This window comes from Chiloscyllium plagiosum, unplaced genomic scaffold (assembly GCF_037043375.1).
Source record: "Chiloscyllium plagiosum isolate Xiang-an unplaced genomic scaffold, Cpla_swu_hap1 HiC_scaffold_27, whole genome shotgun sequence".
NCBI classification, from domain to species: domain Eukaryota; kingdom Metazoa; phylum Chordata; class Chondrichthyes; order Orectolobiformes; family Hemiscylliidae; genus Chiloscyllium; species Chiloscyllium plagiosum.
This window is the reverse complement of record NW_028270165.1, coordinates 53,005,989-53,023,754: the sequence shown is the minus strand read 5'-3', so window position 1 is coordinate 53,023,754 and position 17,766 is coordinate 53,005,989. Positions and strand designations below refer to the sequence as shown.

Genomic DNA, 17,766 nt, shown 5'->3' with positions numbered 1-17,766 from the left:
TCTTGATTCAGCTCCATTTCCAGCACCTTTGTCAACAGCTTGTTCCAGGTTATTGCGATCTAAATTAAGTTGTCCTCCATACACACTTAAGGCTATCATGTTGCATGAGGGTTTTCTGCATCCTGCATAATATATGGTCAGCACTCATCTAGCAATCTACAGGAATTGCCACCGATGTTATGTTCATTTAACAGTACTGACAGTGATCACTCAATTTGTGATTCTTTTTGGAGGAAGACATGCAGAAAGAAATCTGAAAACAAATGATACATCATCTTCTGACAGAGCCACTTGAATCATTGGAGCTTGTATATCAGCAGCCATTCAATTCGAGAAGAAATGTTTGCTTTTGTCTGTGTGAGAGATTTTGAACACTAGTGTGGCAGGAATAATATTGAGACACCCGAGTGAGACAGATTCAGTACGCTGTCTGTGAAAAATGCGTCAAACAATTTACTCAGCTTGGGGGATCAAAATCTCACCCCTCATAGTGGGGAGAGACTATGTATCCATTCTGTTTTTAATTTCAAATCCAGCGCGACACAAAGAATGCTCCCCTCATGGGGAAACCATGGAAATGTGGGGACTGTGGGAATGGGTTCCATTCCCCATTGGGGCTAGACACCCACAGATGCGTTCTCACTGGGGAGACGCCGTTCTCCTGCTCAGTATGCGGGAAGGGATTCAGTTGGCTGTGCAGCCTACAGACACACCAGCGAGTTCACACTAGGGAGAGGCTATTCATGTGCCGCCATTGTGGGAAGGGATTCATTCAGTCGTCCCACCTGTAGACACACCAGCAGGTTCACAGTAGGGAGAGGCCGTTCTCCTGCTCTCTGTGTGGGCAGCGATTCATCGATGCATCCTACCTCCCGAAACACCAGCGGGTTCACCTGGGGGAGAGGCCGTTCACCTGCTCTGAGTGCAGGAAGGGATTTGTCGATTCTTACACCCTGCTGACCCACCAGCAGGTCCACATCGGAGAGGCGCCATTCACCTGCCTTAAGTGCGAGAAGAGCTTCAGTCATGTGGGCAACTTGTGGAGGCACCAGCCGATCCACACCAGGGAGAGGCCATTCACATGCTCTGTGTGCGGGAAGGGGGTTCACTCAGACATCTACACTGTAATCTACCAAAGGGTCCATATCATGGAGAGGGCGTTAATCTGCTCTCAGTGTGGAAAGGGCTTCACCTGCTCCTCCCACCTGCGGAGCCACCAGCGAGTTCTGGAATTTTTTGAGGATGTAACTCTGAAGATGGACAAGCGAGATCCAGTGGATGTAGTGTACCTGGACTTTCAGAAAGCTTTTGATAAAGTCCCACACAGGAGGTTAGTGAGCAAAATTAGGGCGCATGGGATTGGGGGCAAAGTACTGACTTGGATTGAAAATTGGTTGGCTGACAGGAAACAAAGAGTAGTGATAAGCAGCTCGCTTTCAGAATGGCAGGCGGTGACCAGTGGGGTACCGCAGGGATCAGTGCTGGGACCGCAGCTTTTTACAATATATATTAATGATATAGAAGATGGTATTAATAGTAATATTAGCAAATTTTCTGATGATACAAAGCTGGGTGGCAGCGTGAAACGTGAGGAGCATGTTAGGAGATTACAGGGTGACCTGGACAGGTTAGGTGAGTGGACAGATGCATGGCAGATGCAGTTTAATGTGGATAAATGTATGGTTATCCACTTTGGTGGCAAGAACAGGAAGGCAGATTACAACCTAAATGGAGTCAAGTTAGGTAAAGGGGTAGTACAAAGAGATCTGGGTGTTCTTGTTCACCAGTCAATGAAGGCAAGCATGCAGGTACAGCAGGTAATGAAGAAAGCTAATAGCATGCTGGCCTGGAATATTGTGTGCAGTTCTGGTCTCCAAATTTGAGGAAAGACATTCTGGCTATTGAGGGAGTGCAGCGTAGGTTCATGAGATCAATTCCTTGAATGGTGGGACTATCTTATGTTGAAAGGTTGGAGCGACAGGGGTTGTATACCCTTGAGTTTAGAAGATTGAGAGGGGATCTGATTGAGACGTATAAGATTATTAAAGGATTGGACACTCTGGAGGCAGGAAATATGTTTCTGCTGATGGGTGAGTGCCGAACCAGAGGACACAGCTTAAAAATAAGGGGTAGGCCATTTAGGACTGAGATGAGGAGAAACTTCTTCACCCAGAGAGTGGTGGGTGTGTTGAATGCTCTGCCCCAGGAGACAGTGGAGGCCCAGTCTCTGAATTCGTTTAAGAAAGAGTTGGATAGAGCTAGCAAGGATAGTGGAATCAAGGGTTATGGAGATAAGGCAGGAACAGGATACTGATTGCGGATGATCTGCCATAATCATAATGAATGGTGGTGCAGGCTCGAAGGGCAGAATGGCCTACTCCTGCACCTATTGTCTATTGAGTTCACATGCCATTGCAGGGGGATTGAAGTGGTGACGGCCGAGTGCCATTATCGACTGGACGATCAACTCAGTTCCGGGGATTCCCTGGGTTTGAATCCAGCCGAGGCAGATGGTGGGATTGGAATTCGGTCAGAAATTTGGAGTTCTGAATCTAATAATGAAACCATTTTTGGGGGGGAGAAACTGCCATCTAATTCACTCATGTTCCTTTTAGGAAAGGAAACTGCCATTGTGGGAAAGGATTCACTCAGTCATCTCAACTGCATCCTTTATCCGGTCTGGCGTACACCTGACTCCAGACCCACAGCAGCATAGTTGACTCTTGACTGCCCCCCCACCATGTCAAATGAGTGGGAATAACTAAAATGGATACAGTGTGTGGCTGGAAATTGCTGAGTGAGGCAATACTTCCTTCAGCTTAAGGCTGTACCAAGAATCCAATTATAAAGGGACAACTTGGTGCTGACCAACAGTAAAGGAAGTGGAGTTGGGAGGAGTGTGTGAGCTTTGAGCTGTTTAAAAAAATGCTTCTTTTCATACACTTTTTTTTTTGCTGGGGAAATCTGAAGCTGTAACAAAGTTGGGTGGCAATAAAGGTTACTTGAACTTAACCCCAGTCTCAGACTGTCAATGAAAGCTATGAGATCCAATAGGTTTTTGTTTTAAAACTGCTCATTTCTTTCAACCTCTTGCACTAAGTTTCCAATATCGTGTATCAGAAGGAGCAGTGAATGAGTAGCTAATATTGTTAGAAATTGTAAGTTTTTCATCTCTTCAGGTATTGCATCGTTTCATCGACATTGTAAGGTTTACTGGCAGCACCGGGAAGTGTGGGATGTATTCACAAGAAACAAAGGTAAAAATCATACAACACCAGGTTATACTCCAACATGTTTATCTGGAAGCACGAACTTTCGGAACACTACTCCTTCATCAGGTGTTTGTGGAGAAGGATCATAGGAGAATTTATAGCAATAGATCGCAGTTTCATGCAACAGAAATGATATAGAACAACTTAGATTGTTGTGAAGTCTTTCATCTTTGAGAATGGGTTGCAGGTTTTGGTTCATTAATATGTAAATCCCAGAACTTGTTTGAAGACACATTCTCGAGACAACTTAAGGTCTGTATCCCAATCTTGAGTGAGACTGGTTCTATTTCCAATGTAGGAATTTATAAAATCTCACATGGATTAACTGCCTGTAGATTGTATTTGGCTCAAAAAGCGCACAATGTATCTGCAAATACAAAATCACACCAAAGGCTTATATGTAAGTGCGCATGCATGAGAGGATAGGTGAGTGTGTGCGTGCTTGATAAAGTGTGCGAGTGATAGAGTATCAGCCTGTGAGAGGGTGTATATGTGTGTGTGTCTGAGAGGGATCTGTGTGAATGTGAGAGTGTGTGCTTTGTGTGGGTGTGAGAGCGAGTGACAGTGAAGTGGGGTTACCTGTCATGTGACATGAATCCAAGGTCCTGGTTGATGCCATCCTCATGTGTTCCGAACTTGGCTATCAGCCTCTGCTGGGCCACTAAAACTGAATAAGCAGTTACATAGCACATATTGTAGAGGGCAGGGTGGGACTTGTCTTTCGATTTGCAGAAGGTGGGAGGTTCTGGGTGCTGGAAACTAGGGAAAACACATGTTGGAGGACCTTCGCCTCAGAGAGATGCAGCTGGAAGCCAGGCTGCAGACACGTTGGGGGAATCATCAAACCCCCTATACTGTGAAAATAGGCCCTCTGGCCCAACAATGCACATTGACCCCCCCTCAGAGCATCCCACTCAATAACCTCCGCAGCTAATCCCTGAATTTAGAACACCCAATCCACTCTAAGCTGCACATCCTGGGAGGAAACCAGAGCACCAAGAGATGGGGGGAGGGGGAGGGGGGTAGGAAAGTGCAAACTCCACACAGACAATCACCCTGAGGGTGGCCTCGAACTCAACTCCCTGGCACTGTGAGGCAGCTGCTGCCGCACCACCTACAGTCTTGGATTGAAGGAATCGATTGGCTTCATGCCAGTCCTGGTGACACTCCAGCCCGTTTGGGGAATTGAATTTGCTTCCACAGAGTTTCCACGGTGCAGGGGTCATTGCGTCTCAGCAGCTTCAACGATCCAAAGAAGGGCTCGTCTACGGCGAGAACACTAGTCCACATTTCGCTGCAGAGTTGAAGTTCTCTGCACAGCCAGAACCCTGGAACACTCCCACGCAGGCTGCGTATAATCACGGGGCTTCTCAAGTCACGTTGATGTTCGAAATAATTTCCCCTCCTGGATTCAAACGCTGCTGATATTCAGGCCCTGAGTAAATTTCTTGTGCACGCCTGAACAGCAAATCCTCCTCTGCTAATACCTTGAGAAAACAGATCATTGCTGTCAGTGCAGGGCAGGAAATAGGATAAGAGAATTCTAGTTTGTACCGAGCAGCCTTCCCTATCTCCTACCCGAAATCTCTGTCGCCCATTTCCTCCACCTTTCAATGGATTCCAACTCGAATTCATCCTTCCATCCTCCTGTTTTTGCCCAGCTCCCCTCACCGGAAAGCGCTGACTCTCGGTTCAGTTTCTTAGTCACTTCTTGCCGTTCCCAGTATATTGCCCACATCTTTATTTACTTTTTAAAACAGAAAGGCAGTGGTTTGCTGATGCCAGGATCTGAGGGTAATTGCGTTCACGCTCCAGATTCTCTCTCGCGTCTTTCACAAAAATCTGCACTGCGCATGTGCAAAGAAGGGGATGCTGGGAGTGGGTGGGACGCATTCACCAACTCCCCATTCAATCAAGATCCAATCATGCCCACAGCGCCTCCTGTCTATTCTCTCTCGCTATCCCAGCTCCCCCCCCGTCACACACGCCACCCTCTGCACCTCCGTCCATTCTATCTCCATACCCTCTGCTCCCTGTCCAGTCCAGTCTCTCGTCCACCCTCTGCTTTCCTCCATTCAGTCCGTCTCCCCACATTCATTCTCTCTCTCCTCCCACTCTCTGCCCCTCTCCATTCTCTCTCTTCCCCCATCCTCTGCTCTCCATCCATTCCCTCTCTCTCCCCCCACCCTCTCCTAACACTCATTGTTGCTCTCTTTCTCCCCACCCTCTGCCCCCCTTCCATTCTCTCCCCACCCACTGACCCACGTCCATTCTCTCTCCCCACACTCTGCACCCCCATTCTCTCGCTCTCTGACAAACGCTTTGCCCCCCACCCTGTGCACCCCCAGGGTTTCTCTAACTCCAATGCTCTGTCCCCGTGTCCATTTCTCTCTCTCTCTTCCCCCTAGCCTCTGTTTCCCGTCCAATTTCTCTACTTGCACCCCCACCCTCATCCTTTCTTGTATCAGCCCATCTCAGGATCGAGAGAGCGCGGATGGTGATGACTCTACTTGGGAGATGGGAGGGTGTGGTGTGAGAAATGGCTGATCTTTAACATTGAGAATCGCTAAAATGATATTTTCAAAAACATCAGTAAAGGTTGAAAGCAAATTCAATTATTTTTTAAAAAAAGCTCCAGACATTTTTCAGAAACTTGCATTGAAATCTATGCAATTAGGCCACAGTTGAGGACAGGCTGTAAGGATGGAATGGCCAATTCCTCATCTTGTGAAGTTGGTTCAGATTAAGTAGTAATAGAGTCATAGAGTTGCAGAGCATGGAAACAAACCTGTCGGTGCATGCCAACCACATATTCTAAATTAATCCGGTGATCCATTTGCCACCATTTGACCCATATCTCTCTCAACCCTTCCTATTCATATACCCATCCAGATGCCTTTTAAATGTTGTAATTGTTCCAGACTCGACCACTGTCTCTGGCAGCTCATTCCATACATATACCACGTTCTGCATGAAAATGTTACCAGTTCGGTCCCATTTAAACCTTTCCCCTCTCACCCTGAACCTATGCCCCTCCAGTTTTGAATTTCCTCTACCCTGGGGAAAAGACATTCAAAAATTGAGCAGCCAGACAAAATGCAAAAGGAATAAACTGTTGAGCCCCAGGAAAACAAAAGAAGTGTGGCTCCAGCCTTTTTTTCTCTCCGATTGGCAGTTGGACCAGCATCTCCACTGGGCATACTGCGCATGCTTCTCGGTGTCAGGAAGCATTGCGCATATACGCTGGTGTCAGCAAAATACGACGAATGCTCTTTGCTGTTAGCGGAAATGGCGCGCAACATTCTTCTGATCGCCCAATGGGAAGCTCTGAAGGACCGGAAGGAGTGTGGTCCTCCTGCAATTGAGAGCCTCCCCCAAATTGTCTGAATGCGGAAGTTGGACAATGCGCTTGTGAAGGTGTTGCTGCTCCTCTCTCTATGAATGAAGATTTAACTTCATCCCAGACTGCAACTTCTTTCCTCTGTCCAACATCTGTGAGTACAACACACTCTTCTCACCCCTTTTCCATTTTATTTTTTCACTCTGGTGTTCAGTTCTTGACTTGCAGCAAAGTTGGTTCAGGTATGTGTGTTAATTGGCAAACACATGGTAAATGTAGTAACGCAGTGTGAAATTATAGCCTTTCCTATGAAATAAAAACAGAAAGGAGGTAAATTGTTTAAATGGTGATATATTGGGATGTGGAGTAAGTGAGGACTGCAGATACCGGAAATCAGAGTCGAAAAATGTGGCGCTGGAAAAGCACAGCTGGTCAGACAGCATCCGAGGTGCAGAACAGTCAACGTTTTGGGCAAAAGCCCTTCATCAGGAATGATGTGTGGATGTACAAACGTGCCTCAGATACCTTCTGCTCAGGCTTTCTACTCCAGTCAATGCCAGTTGTCACATAGGTGCAGCAAGCAATCAGCAAGGCAAGTGGTATATTAGCAAGAGGAAATTAGTTCAAAGTGGGGATGCCTTCCTGTAGTTAGGGAGATATTGAATATATTCAAAGCTGAGTTCATCTGACTTTTGAATGTCAAAAATAGTTATGGGGAAGGCAAGAATTTAAAAAAAATAAATTATTAGAAACTTTTTCAAATCTCTCACAGCACCTCTATATACAAAAAAGAACAATACCAAAATACAGAAAAATAGCAGTACAACAATGTCATATTATGATACTATTAATAATGAGCTACCTATTATTCTACTAGAACAAACTTAGCTTAAACTAAACTACAATCAAATTGAATAAAAATAAAATTAAACATAATTTAAGTTAATTTGAATTCTATCACATTACTTTATTCTATTTCACTCACCACATCTCCATTAAGGCTCCCATCCATGGGAGCACCAGTTATTGCACCCGTATTCGTTTCACCCAGCCTTGCCCTCCCAGGGCCAATGAGCGCCCGGACTGATTCCCACTTGATCAGCAGTATTAATTATACCACAGCTCTAATTAATACTGCTGATCAGTCTGCATCAATATAATTTGGAAAGGGCCGCTAAGTCTTGTAAAACTACTATTTTGTGGTGCACCATATTTGTGAGGTCATCTTGGGGGGGATGCTCCATCACCAGCATATGCCACCCCATAAGCCCTGGGGGTTTTTCCAACATCCAATTAATTAAAATGTTCTTCCTTGCACAGTGCTTAAGAATGTTACACAGTCTGTTCCTGTGTTCTCCAAGAGAAGGCAAATTTGGCAACCCCAGAAGAAGAAATACCGGATTCACATTAACTTCAATCCCCCAGGATGTCCTTCAGCTCCCTCACTATAGCACTCCAGTATCTCTGGATCTTACAACATGACCAATAGCAGTGTGTGAGTGCCTATACTAATTTTACATTTGGGACACCCTGGTGATGTGCCTATCTTGAACTTAGCTCGCCTCTCTAGCGCCACATAAGCCCTGTGTAAAATCTTCAATTGCATGCCCTGTGCTTTGTTACATATTGAAATTTTCCTTACATTTTCCCATATATCTTGCCATACTTCTAATGAAATATCCTATCCTAGCTCCCGATTCCACATCCTAGAGAGTCCCTCCACATCCCCTAAGGTACGTCCCTTCTGTAAATGATACAACGTACTAACTGAAAGAGCACCTGTACACAGAGTACTCTTTACTCCACATTTGACCTGTAATGCTGAGCCACAAGCGTGGTATTCCTCTGTATATAATCCCTTAGCTGAAAGTACCGGAAAAGGTCCCTATTAGACAATGCATATTTCTGACTTAGCTGGCTAAATGACATCAAGACCTAACCCTCGAATAAATCTCTCAGACAGAAGATTCCCTTATTCTCCAAGGACTGAAAGCTGGAGTCCATTGCCCCAGGTTTAAATCCTTGGGCTGCCACCAGTGGGGTAATCAGTGAGGTCATCAGCCAATTGCCCTTGTCTTGCCTCATTATCCTCCAGGCTTTCACTGTATTTAAAATGATTGTACTCTTACACTGCTCAGTCTCGGATTTCATCTTATCAATGAATAATAGATTAAGTAGGGGACATCTCAACTGCAATGCTTCAACGTCAAGCAAAATCGACCCCGAGTCCCCTCGTGCCCAGTCACACACATATGCTAAGAAAGCGCAGATTTGATATCTCTTCAAGTCCAAAAGGTCCATTCCTTCTCATCCTGTGAGAGCTGCAATTTGATAAACTTAATTAGGGGGCGGCTGCGACACCAAATAAAAGAACCGAGCCAACCATTGAGCCTCAGTAATACTCATCTGGGTAGCAACAACAGGAGCATTCTCATGGGGTACAATAGGCGAGGAAGAACATTCATTTTAATCAGAGCTATTCGGCCTAACCATGAAAACGGTAATCCGTCCCATCGCTGCAAATCCTGCTTTATCCTCTCCAGTAATTGTACATAGTTAGCTTTTTACAGCTGGTGGAAGGCAGGAGTAATAAAAATTCCCAAATGCAAATACTCTTTTGACAACCATCTAAACAGGAACTGCATTCCATCCTTCAGATCAGGCACCTCCACTAATTCTCTCCCCCCACCCACCCAAATAAATTAATTGTTCGAATCAATCGAGGAACGGACTCCTCCAGATTGGCCAAGAACAAAAGGACATCATCAGCATATAGGGTAATCTTATGTTCCCCCATTCCCACTCCTGGCGCCACTATTTCAGGAATCCTCCTGGTAGCTTCAGCTAATGGCTCAATTGGCAAGGTAAATAGCAGTGGTGAAAGAGGACGCCCCTGTTGACTACCTCTCCCAGTATTAAAGTTATCTGACTTAGTGCCATTTGTGATGACTGCTGCTTCAGGATCATTATACAACACCACCACCCACCTAGCAAAGGTTGTACCCAGACCAAAGCGCTTGAGGACCCCAAGCAGGTACAGCCATTCTATCTGGTCAAATGCCTTTTCTGCATCTAGGGAGGCCACCGAACCCAGGATCAACCTTTGCTGGCATACCTGCACCATGTTCAGTACACTCCTGATATTGTTGGAGGAGCTACGGCCCTTAACAAAACCCATCTGATCTTCTTTCACAATACAGAACAACACCTTTTCCAACGTCAGGGCCAGCGTCTTGGGTAGAATTTTAAAATCTACATTCAACAGTTAAATGGGTCTGTATGAAGCACATTCTTCGGGCTCTTTCCCCTCCTTTAAAATGAGGGAGATATTAGCCTTCCTAAGAGAGGGCGGAAGATAATCCTGTGCATATGAATAGCGATACATCCCCACCAACATATTTATGAATTCCTTATAGAATTCACTTGGGAATCCATCTGACCCCAGTGCTTTGCCACCTTGGAGATGTTTTATTGCATCCTGCACCTCCTGTATCGTCATAGGCCCATTCAACAGGGAACCTGTTCCGCGTTTATACTAGGGAGATGCAGGATCTCAAAAAAGGCCTGTATTCTCGCTGCACCATGTTCATCTCCCTCCGACCGATATAACCCTGCAAAGTATTCCCTAAATCTTCTTTAACTCACGGGTAACTGTACCAGCCTTCTCTCTAACAGACATAATAGATTGGGAAACATTTTTCTTTCTGGCCAGATATCTACCTGGCTTATCTACAAAATCAAACAATCTTTGTTGAGCAAAGCAGACCTTTTTTTTTCCCAGTGTGTGCAATGAGTTGGGAGCAGCCCGGAGAGCTGCAGCTTGACCAGTGAAGGCCTATTGTAATATACTTCCTCAGCTATCTGCAGACGGGTCTCCAACATCTGTTGTTACTCCTTCCTCTGCGTCCTTCTCGTCATTGAATGAAAAATAATCAGGCCTCATAAAGATGCCTTAGTGGCCTCCTACAGTATTTCCGGATTACTGGCCGTACCCGAGTTGATATCCCAGAAGGCTCTGAACTCTTGTGATGTACTCAACAGATTTGCTATCCCTGAACAGGAATGGGTCCATGCACCAGTGCTGTGCATCCATTCCACCACTCTTGATTTTACCATCTAATTACACTGGCACATGGTCCGAGACAGCAATAATGCCAATTTCACAAGCCAATGTTCTGTCCAAGCAATCCAATGGCATTAAAAAGTGTCAGTTCCCATGTGGTACTTGTGTGGGTTGGAAGAGAAAGTAAAGTCTCTTCCATTAGGGTGGAGATGCCTCCACACATCCACTAATCCCAACTCCTCACACATGTCCACCAACTGCTTAGGTTGCGCGGGTGTACCTGCCTGGCCCCTTGGCACCCTGTCTACCTCGGGATCTATTAGGCGATTAAAATCCCCTCCAGTGACCATGCGGCGTCCCGAAGACTCATTAATTTAGCAACTGCATCAATTAGAAATTTAAGAGGGTGCACCGGGGGGACAATACACATTCAGGACGCCATACTCTTCACCATGTATGAGAGCTTTAAGAATGACGGACAGTCCATGTTTGTCCTTAATTTGCTCAATTACCTGGAAAGGGAGGTTCCTTCTTACCAGTATAGCCACTCCTCTACACTTGGAGCTAAAGGAGGAGAAGAATACCCTATCATAACCTCCTTGCTGCATTTTCAGATGTTCCTTATCAGTTAAATGTGTCCACCCTTTCCTTCCTGAGGCTTGACAACACCGTCTTTCTTTTTAATGGGGGAATGGCTCCCTTTTACATTCCAGGGGCACCACCTGAATGAATCAGTAGCCATGGTCATCCAGGGCAGCCCGTGGTTTCCCAAGAGGAGGAAGCTTATCTGAGGTGTGGTGAGCAACAAAGACATTAACTCTATAAAGTCTAAAAACTGCTCCTATTCAAAACTACTATAAATAAAAATCTAACCACCACATATAACTTAAGCAAATGTGCAAATAACCCCCAATTATGTAGAGATCTCCCCCCTCAACCCCCCAACCCCACCATTGCCACCATCCTGCCTCCTTCCCACTGAGGCTGTGCCCCAAACTCCAGGCAATTCACAGATTGAAAAAAACATGTTATTTACATTCTGAGAGTTAACAATGGTTGCCCATCTCCCCACACCCCTTCTCCATACATCTTAAGCACAGGTATAGCCACCCCCAATCCAAACACAAAAGGACAGCAGTAAAGAAATGGCCTCAGACAATACCTAACTGACTGATATACCACATAATTCCAGTTTTACGTCAAGGCAGTACGTATAAAGCCGATAACCACAAGAAAAGGGGCAAAAAAGTAATGATGTCCCTCCCGCCTTCACCCCGACTCGATTTCTTTAATTCAGAGAATTTGCAAAGTCCTTCGCCTTTTCTGCTGAATCAAAATTATATACCATCCCTCCATGAGAGAAACGCAATACGGTCAGGGACCTCAAAGAATATTTTCTGTTCAGATCCCTTAATTTTCTCTTAACTTCATCAAATGCCCGTTTCTTAATCCAGGCTCCCGAGAAGTCCTGAAAATATATTATTCTTGAGCCTTTGTGCATTAAAGCCTGTGGATCTCTTCCCAGTCTTCTTGCTGTTACAATCACTAACTGTTTTTCTCTTTTATGCAGGAGGCGCACTCGGACCACGCGGGGCTGCGGGTCCGACCCGGACCTGCGCATTTCGATCCGGTGGGCCCGCTTCACACTCAACAGGCCCGACTCCAACTCCAGCCCCAGGAATCCAATAAAGTCTTCGCCTCCCTCACATTCCGGAAGACCCACGAGCTGTAAGATATTTCTTCTACTTTAGTTTTCCAGGTCGTCCACTTGCTCCTGAAGGACCCGAACCTGGTCTTCCAGCGTTTAGATCCTTCCTCCTGAGACCTCCGCCACGGTCTTGATGCCACGGTCCTCTCCTCCGCTGCCTATTCTCTTCGGGCCAACATTTGAATTTCCTGCTCCATGCTTTTCCAGTGTGGCAGATAGCGGTTCCACCGCTGCTTCAATCTTATCTCAGAGTTTGGCAAACACCGAGAGTAACTGCTGCTGCCCTATTAAACCCAAAGGGTCTGCCCTGGGAGTTTGAGCAATGGCTCCAGGCGCCCCCGATGCAGTAGGGGAGAGCCCTACCTGCTGCACCCCTGTCGGCCCTTTTCCTTCATTTGCTTTCATTCTGGTCCTAAAGCTGTCAAACCACAATTATAGCAGCTCTAGACGTTCAGTAAGTTTATATTAGCGATTGTTTTCTCCTACGGATGGTTAATGAGGTGGGGGGAGGGGGTAAAAGTCCACCTTGCCGGGGGTATGGCACAGAGCCCAGCACAGCAGACCACTCAAACCACCGCCATCTTGGATTTCCAAGAAAATGGTTTTAAGACCAGTACAGAACAGCTGCACGGTCATACAGCACACAAACAGACCCTTCGGACCAACTAGTCTATGCTGACTATGTTCTCAAACCCAACTAGTCCCATCTGCCAGTGATTGGCCCATATCCCTCCGAACCTTTCCTGTTCATGTACATTTCCAAATGTCTTTTAAACATTGTCACTCTACATGCATCCACTACTCCCTTTGGACACCCATTCCACACACAAACCGGAGAAAGAAATGGAGCTCTTCATGTCTTTTTAAAATCTTTCTCCTCTCCCCTTCAAAATTTGCTCCCTAATCTTGAACGCCCCACCCTAGGGAAAGGACACCTGCCTTTCACCTCATCTGTACCCTTCATGATATTATAATCCTCTATAAGGTCACCTCTCAATCTCCTCTGCTCCAGTGAAAGAAAACCCAATCTATCCACCTGGCTGTAGGTATATTCATATTCAGTTATGATGTGTTCAATGTTGGTGCAGGCTCAAATGGCCAACTCCTGCTCCCGATTCTCTCACTCTGTGTCCAGGACAGCATTAGGAGATTGGGAAAGGGGAGGGATAGATATCTTGTTTGTTTTTATTTTTAAAATGCACTTGATTCCCACAAATAAAATCAACAGGTACAAGTACAGCACATGCAGTGTTCCTCATTGCAGCTTCAAGGTTTTGTGTCCTCTTCTTACGAGTTGGCTCCAGCACATTCAGCATACTTCCCCCGCCTCCCCCCCCCCCCCCCCCCCACGCTCCCCATCCCCGCCCTGAGCCGTTGATGCTTCCATTGTTTATAAAATCAAGAGAGGAATGGATAGGGTAAATAGACAAGGTCTTTTCTCTGGGAGTGTAGAACTATAGAGTAAAAGATTGAGGGTGAGGTGGCCCGGGGAGGGGGCGAGGAATTTAAAAGGAACCGAAGGGGCAATTCATGCAGAAGACGGCGCGTGTAAGGAAAGAGCTGCCAGAGGAAGTAGTAGATGCTGGTATAATTATGACACATTTAAAAGGCATCTGGATAGGTTTATGAATAGGAAGGGTTTAGAGGGATATGGGCCAAATGCTGGCAAATGAGACCAGATTCAGTGAGGATATCTGGTCAGCATAGACCATTGGACCAAAGGACCTGTTTCTGTGCTGTATATCTAGATGACTCTGGTTTGCCATGCCAGTCTGTTCAATTTCTCTCTGGTGTCATAGCCTTGATGTCTCATTCTAAAACTCCCCTGTGGGGGCACGTTTACCATTTTGTGTCTGATTGGTTGCCAAGAAGCTACATTGCCGGTTCATCCTGAATTTACACACTATATTTTTGCTTCCAAAAATCAGACCTGCTCACTCTCAACAGTATCCCAATGTCGTGGAATTTTATTAATTTTCAGGTGCAGATATCCAAAATTCAGAGAGATGTCAGTTGTGACTGTTTTGCTCTTCTTTCCCTGTCAGATCCTGAATCAGCAATTTCAGGAGAATTAGAATGGAGTGAGAACAGAGGGGGAGAGAGAGAGAGAGAGGGATGGTGCTTTCAGTTTTGTGGAATAATAAAACAAAAGAATGTTCTGCAGAAAGTAGAATTGCATGTTCTGAATTTCTACCCTGGACTGACAGTGTTGACTTTTGTAATCTCTTTTCAGACTATTTGATCTGAAGATGAAGTTTCAAAATCAACACATGAAGGGCTGATGCCTGAACCATTGACTCTCCTGCTCCTCAGATGCTGCCTGACCTGCAGTTTTCTACTCTGATTCTCCAGTATTTGTGAGTCACTCAATCCACCGGGACTGCAACAATTTTCAACTATGATCCAATTGGTTCCTGTTTCAGTACATTTTCAGCATCAGTGGGACTGGAAGAGAGACCCTACTGTTGCAGCAACGCACTGAGTGTGGAGCCTGAAACAGTTATCTGGCCTGGAAAGAGGAATTCGAGGCAGGGAGGGGACATACACGCGTTTGTGTGCAACTGTAGCTTCGGCCATGGAGAAACCATGGAAGTGTGGCGACTGCGGGAAAGGCTTCCGTGTCCCGTCTGCCCTGGAGACACATCGGCGCAGTCACACCCGGGAGAAGCCATTCTCCTGTCCTAAGTGCAGGAAGGCCTTCAGTGATTCCTCCGCCCTGCTGAGGCACCGGCGGGTGCACACTGGGGAGAGGCCCTTCAGCTGCCCTAAGTGCAGGAAGAGCTTCAGCGATTCCTCCGCCCGGCTGAGGCACTTGCGGGTTCACACAGGGGCGTGGCCCTTCAGCTGCCTCAAGTGTGGGAAGGCCTTCAGCGATTCCTCCGCCCTGATCAGGCACCAGCGGGTGCACACAGGGGAGAGGACCTTCCGCTGCCCCGATTGTGGGAATGTGTTCACTCGCTCCTCCCACCTCGTGATTCACCGGCGGGTCTACACTGGTGAGAAGCCCTTCCCCTGCCCCAAATGTGGGAAGGCCTTCAGCGATTCCTCTGACCTGCTGGCTCACCAGCGGGTCCACACCGGCGAGAGGCCATTCACCTGCTCTGTCTGCGGGAAGTGCTTTACACGCTCTTCCGACCTGTTGAAGCACCAGCGGGTCCACACTGGGGAAAGGCCCTTCAGCTGCTCTGTGTGCGGGAAGGGCTTTGCTGTCTCCTCCACTCTACTGACGCACCAGCGGGTCCACACTGGGGAGAGGCCGTTTGCCTGCCTCGAGTGCGGGAAGGGCTTTGCTGTCTCCTCCACTCTACTGACGCAACAGCGGGTCCACACTGGGGAGAGGCCGTTTGCCTGCCCCAAGTGTGGGCAGAGGTTCACAATGTCCTGCAGCTTGAACAAGCACCAGCGGAAGCACCAATGCTCCTAACAATCAGATTCTGCCGGTAACGCTGCTGAGGGTCACCCCCAGGACTGATCCTCCTGCCCTTTCTGACAGTGGGGGTAGTGGGAGAGTTGGTAGGCTTTTTTGTTTTCTACTGGGGGAGTGGGGGGGGGGGGAAGGGAGGGTGGTGGCTCAGTGGTTAGCACTGCTGCCTCATAGCGCCAGGGACCCAGATTTAATTCCATCCTCAGGGTGACTGTCTGTGTGGCGTTTGCATGTAATTCCCCGCTGTGTCTGCGTGGGTTTCCTCTGCGTGTTGCAGTGTCTTCCCAAAGTGCAAACGTGCGCATGTTTGGGCGAATTGGCCAAGCTAAATAGTCCCATAGTGTTCAAATATGTGTAGGTGTGGTGCATTAGTTAGGGGTAAGTGCAGAGTGATAGGGTAGGAAAATGTGTCTGGGTGAGTTACTCTTCAAAGGGTCGCTCTGAACTTGTTGGGCAGAAGGGCCCGTTTCCACACTGTAGTGCCTCTATGTTTCTATGAACCTTGCTTCCAGTGGGCGCTGCTGCTCATTGAGCCCAAGACCCGCACAAACCTACGACCGCAAGACCATTGGAGCAGAAGTTAGGATATTTTGACCCATCGAATCTGCTCCACCATTTATTAGAGACAAAATAAAAAACTGCAGATGCTGTAATCTAAAATAGACAAACAGGAGGCTGGGCACAATAAGGCAGGCAGCACCAGCAGGTGGAGAAGTCAGCATTTCAGGTATTATCCCTCAGGACTGAAGAAGGGTTCTACCCGAAACGTTGACATCTCCATCAGAAATTATTTATCAGTATGTTGTTAGAACTAGAGGGCATAGGTTTAGAGTGAGAGGGGAAGGATTTAAAAGGGACCGAAAGGGAAAACTTTTCATGCAGAGTGTGGTGCGTGCATGGAATAAGCTGCCAGAGGAAGTGGAGGAGACTGGTAGAATTACAGAATTTAAAAGACATTTGGTTGGGGACATGAATAGAAAGGGTTAGAGGGATTTGGGCCAAGTGCTGGCAAATGGGGCTAGATTAATTAAGAATATCTGGTCCGCGTGGACGAGTTGGACTGAAGGATCTGTTTCCGTACTGTACCTCTCTATGACTACCGGTCCTGATGTAAGTTTCGAATTTAGTAACTTTGAATAATTCAATCTTGTTGAATTCACCTCCTGGAAGGTTTCAAATGAAACCCTCCAAGCGATATGATTTAACTACGCCGAGTTGGATAAAGTATCCCATCAAGTTCACATGAATGCGCAGTTGAAGAAGTTGAAGTCAGAAGTCACACAACGCCAGTTTACAGTCCAACAGGTTTATTTGAAATCCCAAGCTTTGGGAGCATTGCTCCTTCATCAGTGCTGCTCCTTCATCACTTCACCTGATGAAGGAACAGTGTTTCGAAAGCTCATGAGTTCAAATCAATCTATTGGGATTCTCACCTGGTGTTGTGTGACTTCTGACCTGTCCACCCCCAGCACCTCCACATCAGAGTTGACGAATTAGATCAGACTTTATTCAGCATGATTTAGTGAGATATTCATCTGGATGTCCTTATGCCTCAAACATCGATTCTCCTGCGCCTCGGGTGCTGCCTGACCTGCTGTGCTTTTCCAGCACCACACTCTCAACTCTGATCTCCAGCATTTGCTGTCCTCACTTTATCCTGGTTCATGTGGAAACTCAACACTGTCAGAGTTACAAAGAGATTCCAGTCATAGAGTACTATAGCACAGAGACAGGCCCTTCAGCCCAAACTGGTCCATGCTGACCAAAATGTTTGTCAACACTAACCTCATTTCCCTGCACTTGGCCCATATCTTTCTAAAGCTTTCCTACCCATGTATTTTTGAAACGCCTTTTCAATGTTGTTAATGTACCTGCTTCAACCACTTCCACTGGCAGCTGTTTCCCCAGGCGAACTACACTCTGTAAATATTTTGCCCCACATCTTTTCTTCCATCTTTC

General features: G+C 46.6%; 1 protein-coding gene and 1 pseudogene across 1 annotated transcript; both read left to right on the top strand.

Moving 5' to 3' along the window:
• The first annotated feature begins 560 nt into the window (after positions 1-560).
• Positions 561-12,407, top strand: LOC148144079 (uncharacterized; annotated as a pseudogene).
• A 2,551-nt stretch (positions 12,408-14,958) lies between these two features.
• LOC148144078 (uncharacterized) lies at positions 14,959-17,053 on the top strand. The gene is made up of 2 exons (XM_087975299.1): positions 14,959-15,740; positions 16,978-17,053. The coding sequence occupies exons 1-2, from the start codon at positions 14,959-14,961 to the stop codon at positions 17,051-17,053; spliced, it is 858 nt and encodes a 285-aa protein (XP_087831425.1).
• Positions 17,054-17,766: the final 713 nt, after the last annotated feature.

Coding starts and splice junctions, on each gene's coding strand:
- LOC148144078 (XM_087975299.1), top strand. CDS start 14,959: ATGGAGAAACCATGGAAGTGTGGCGACTGCGGGAAAGGCTTCCGTGTC. Junction 15,741..16,977: donor AGGCCGTTTGCCTGCCCCAA/GTGTGGGCAGAG, acceptor ACCTCCTGGAAG/GTTTCAAATGAAACCCTCCA.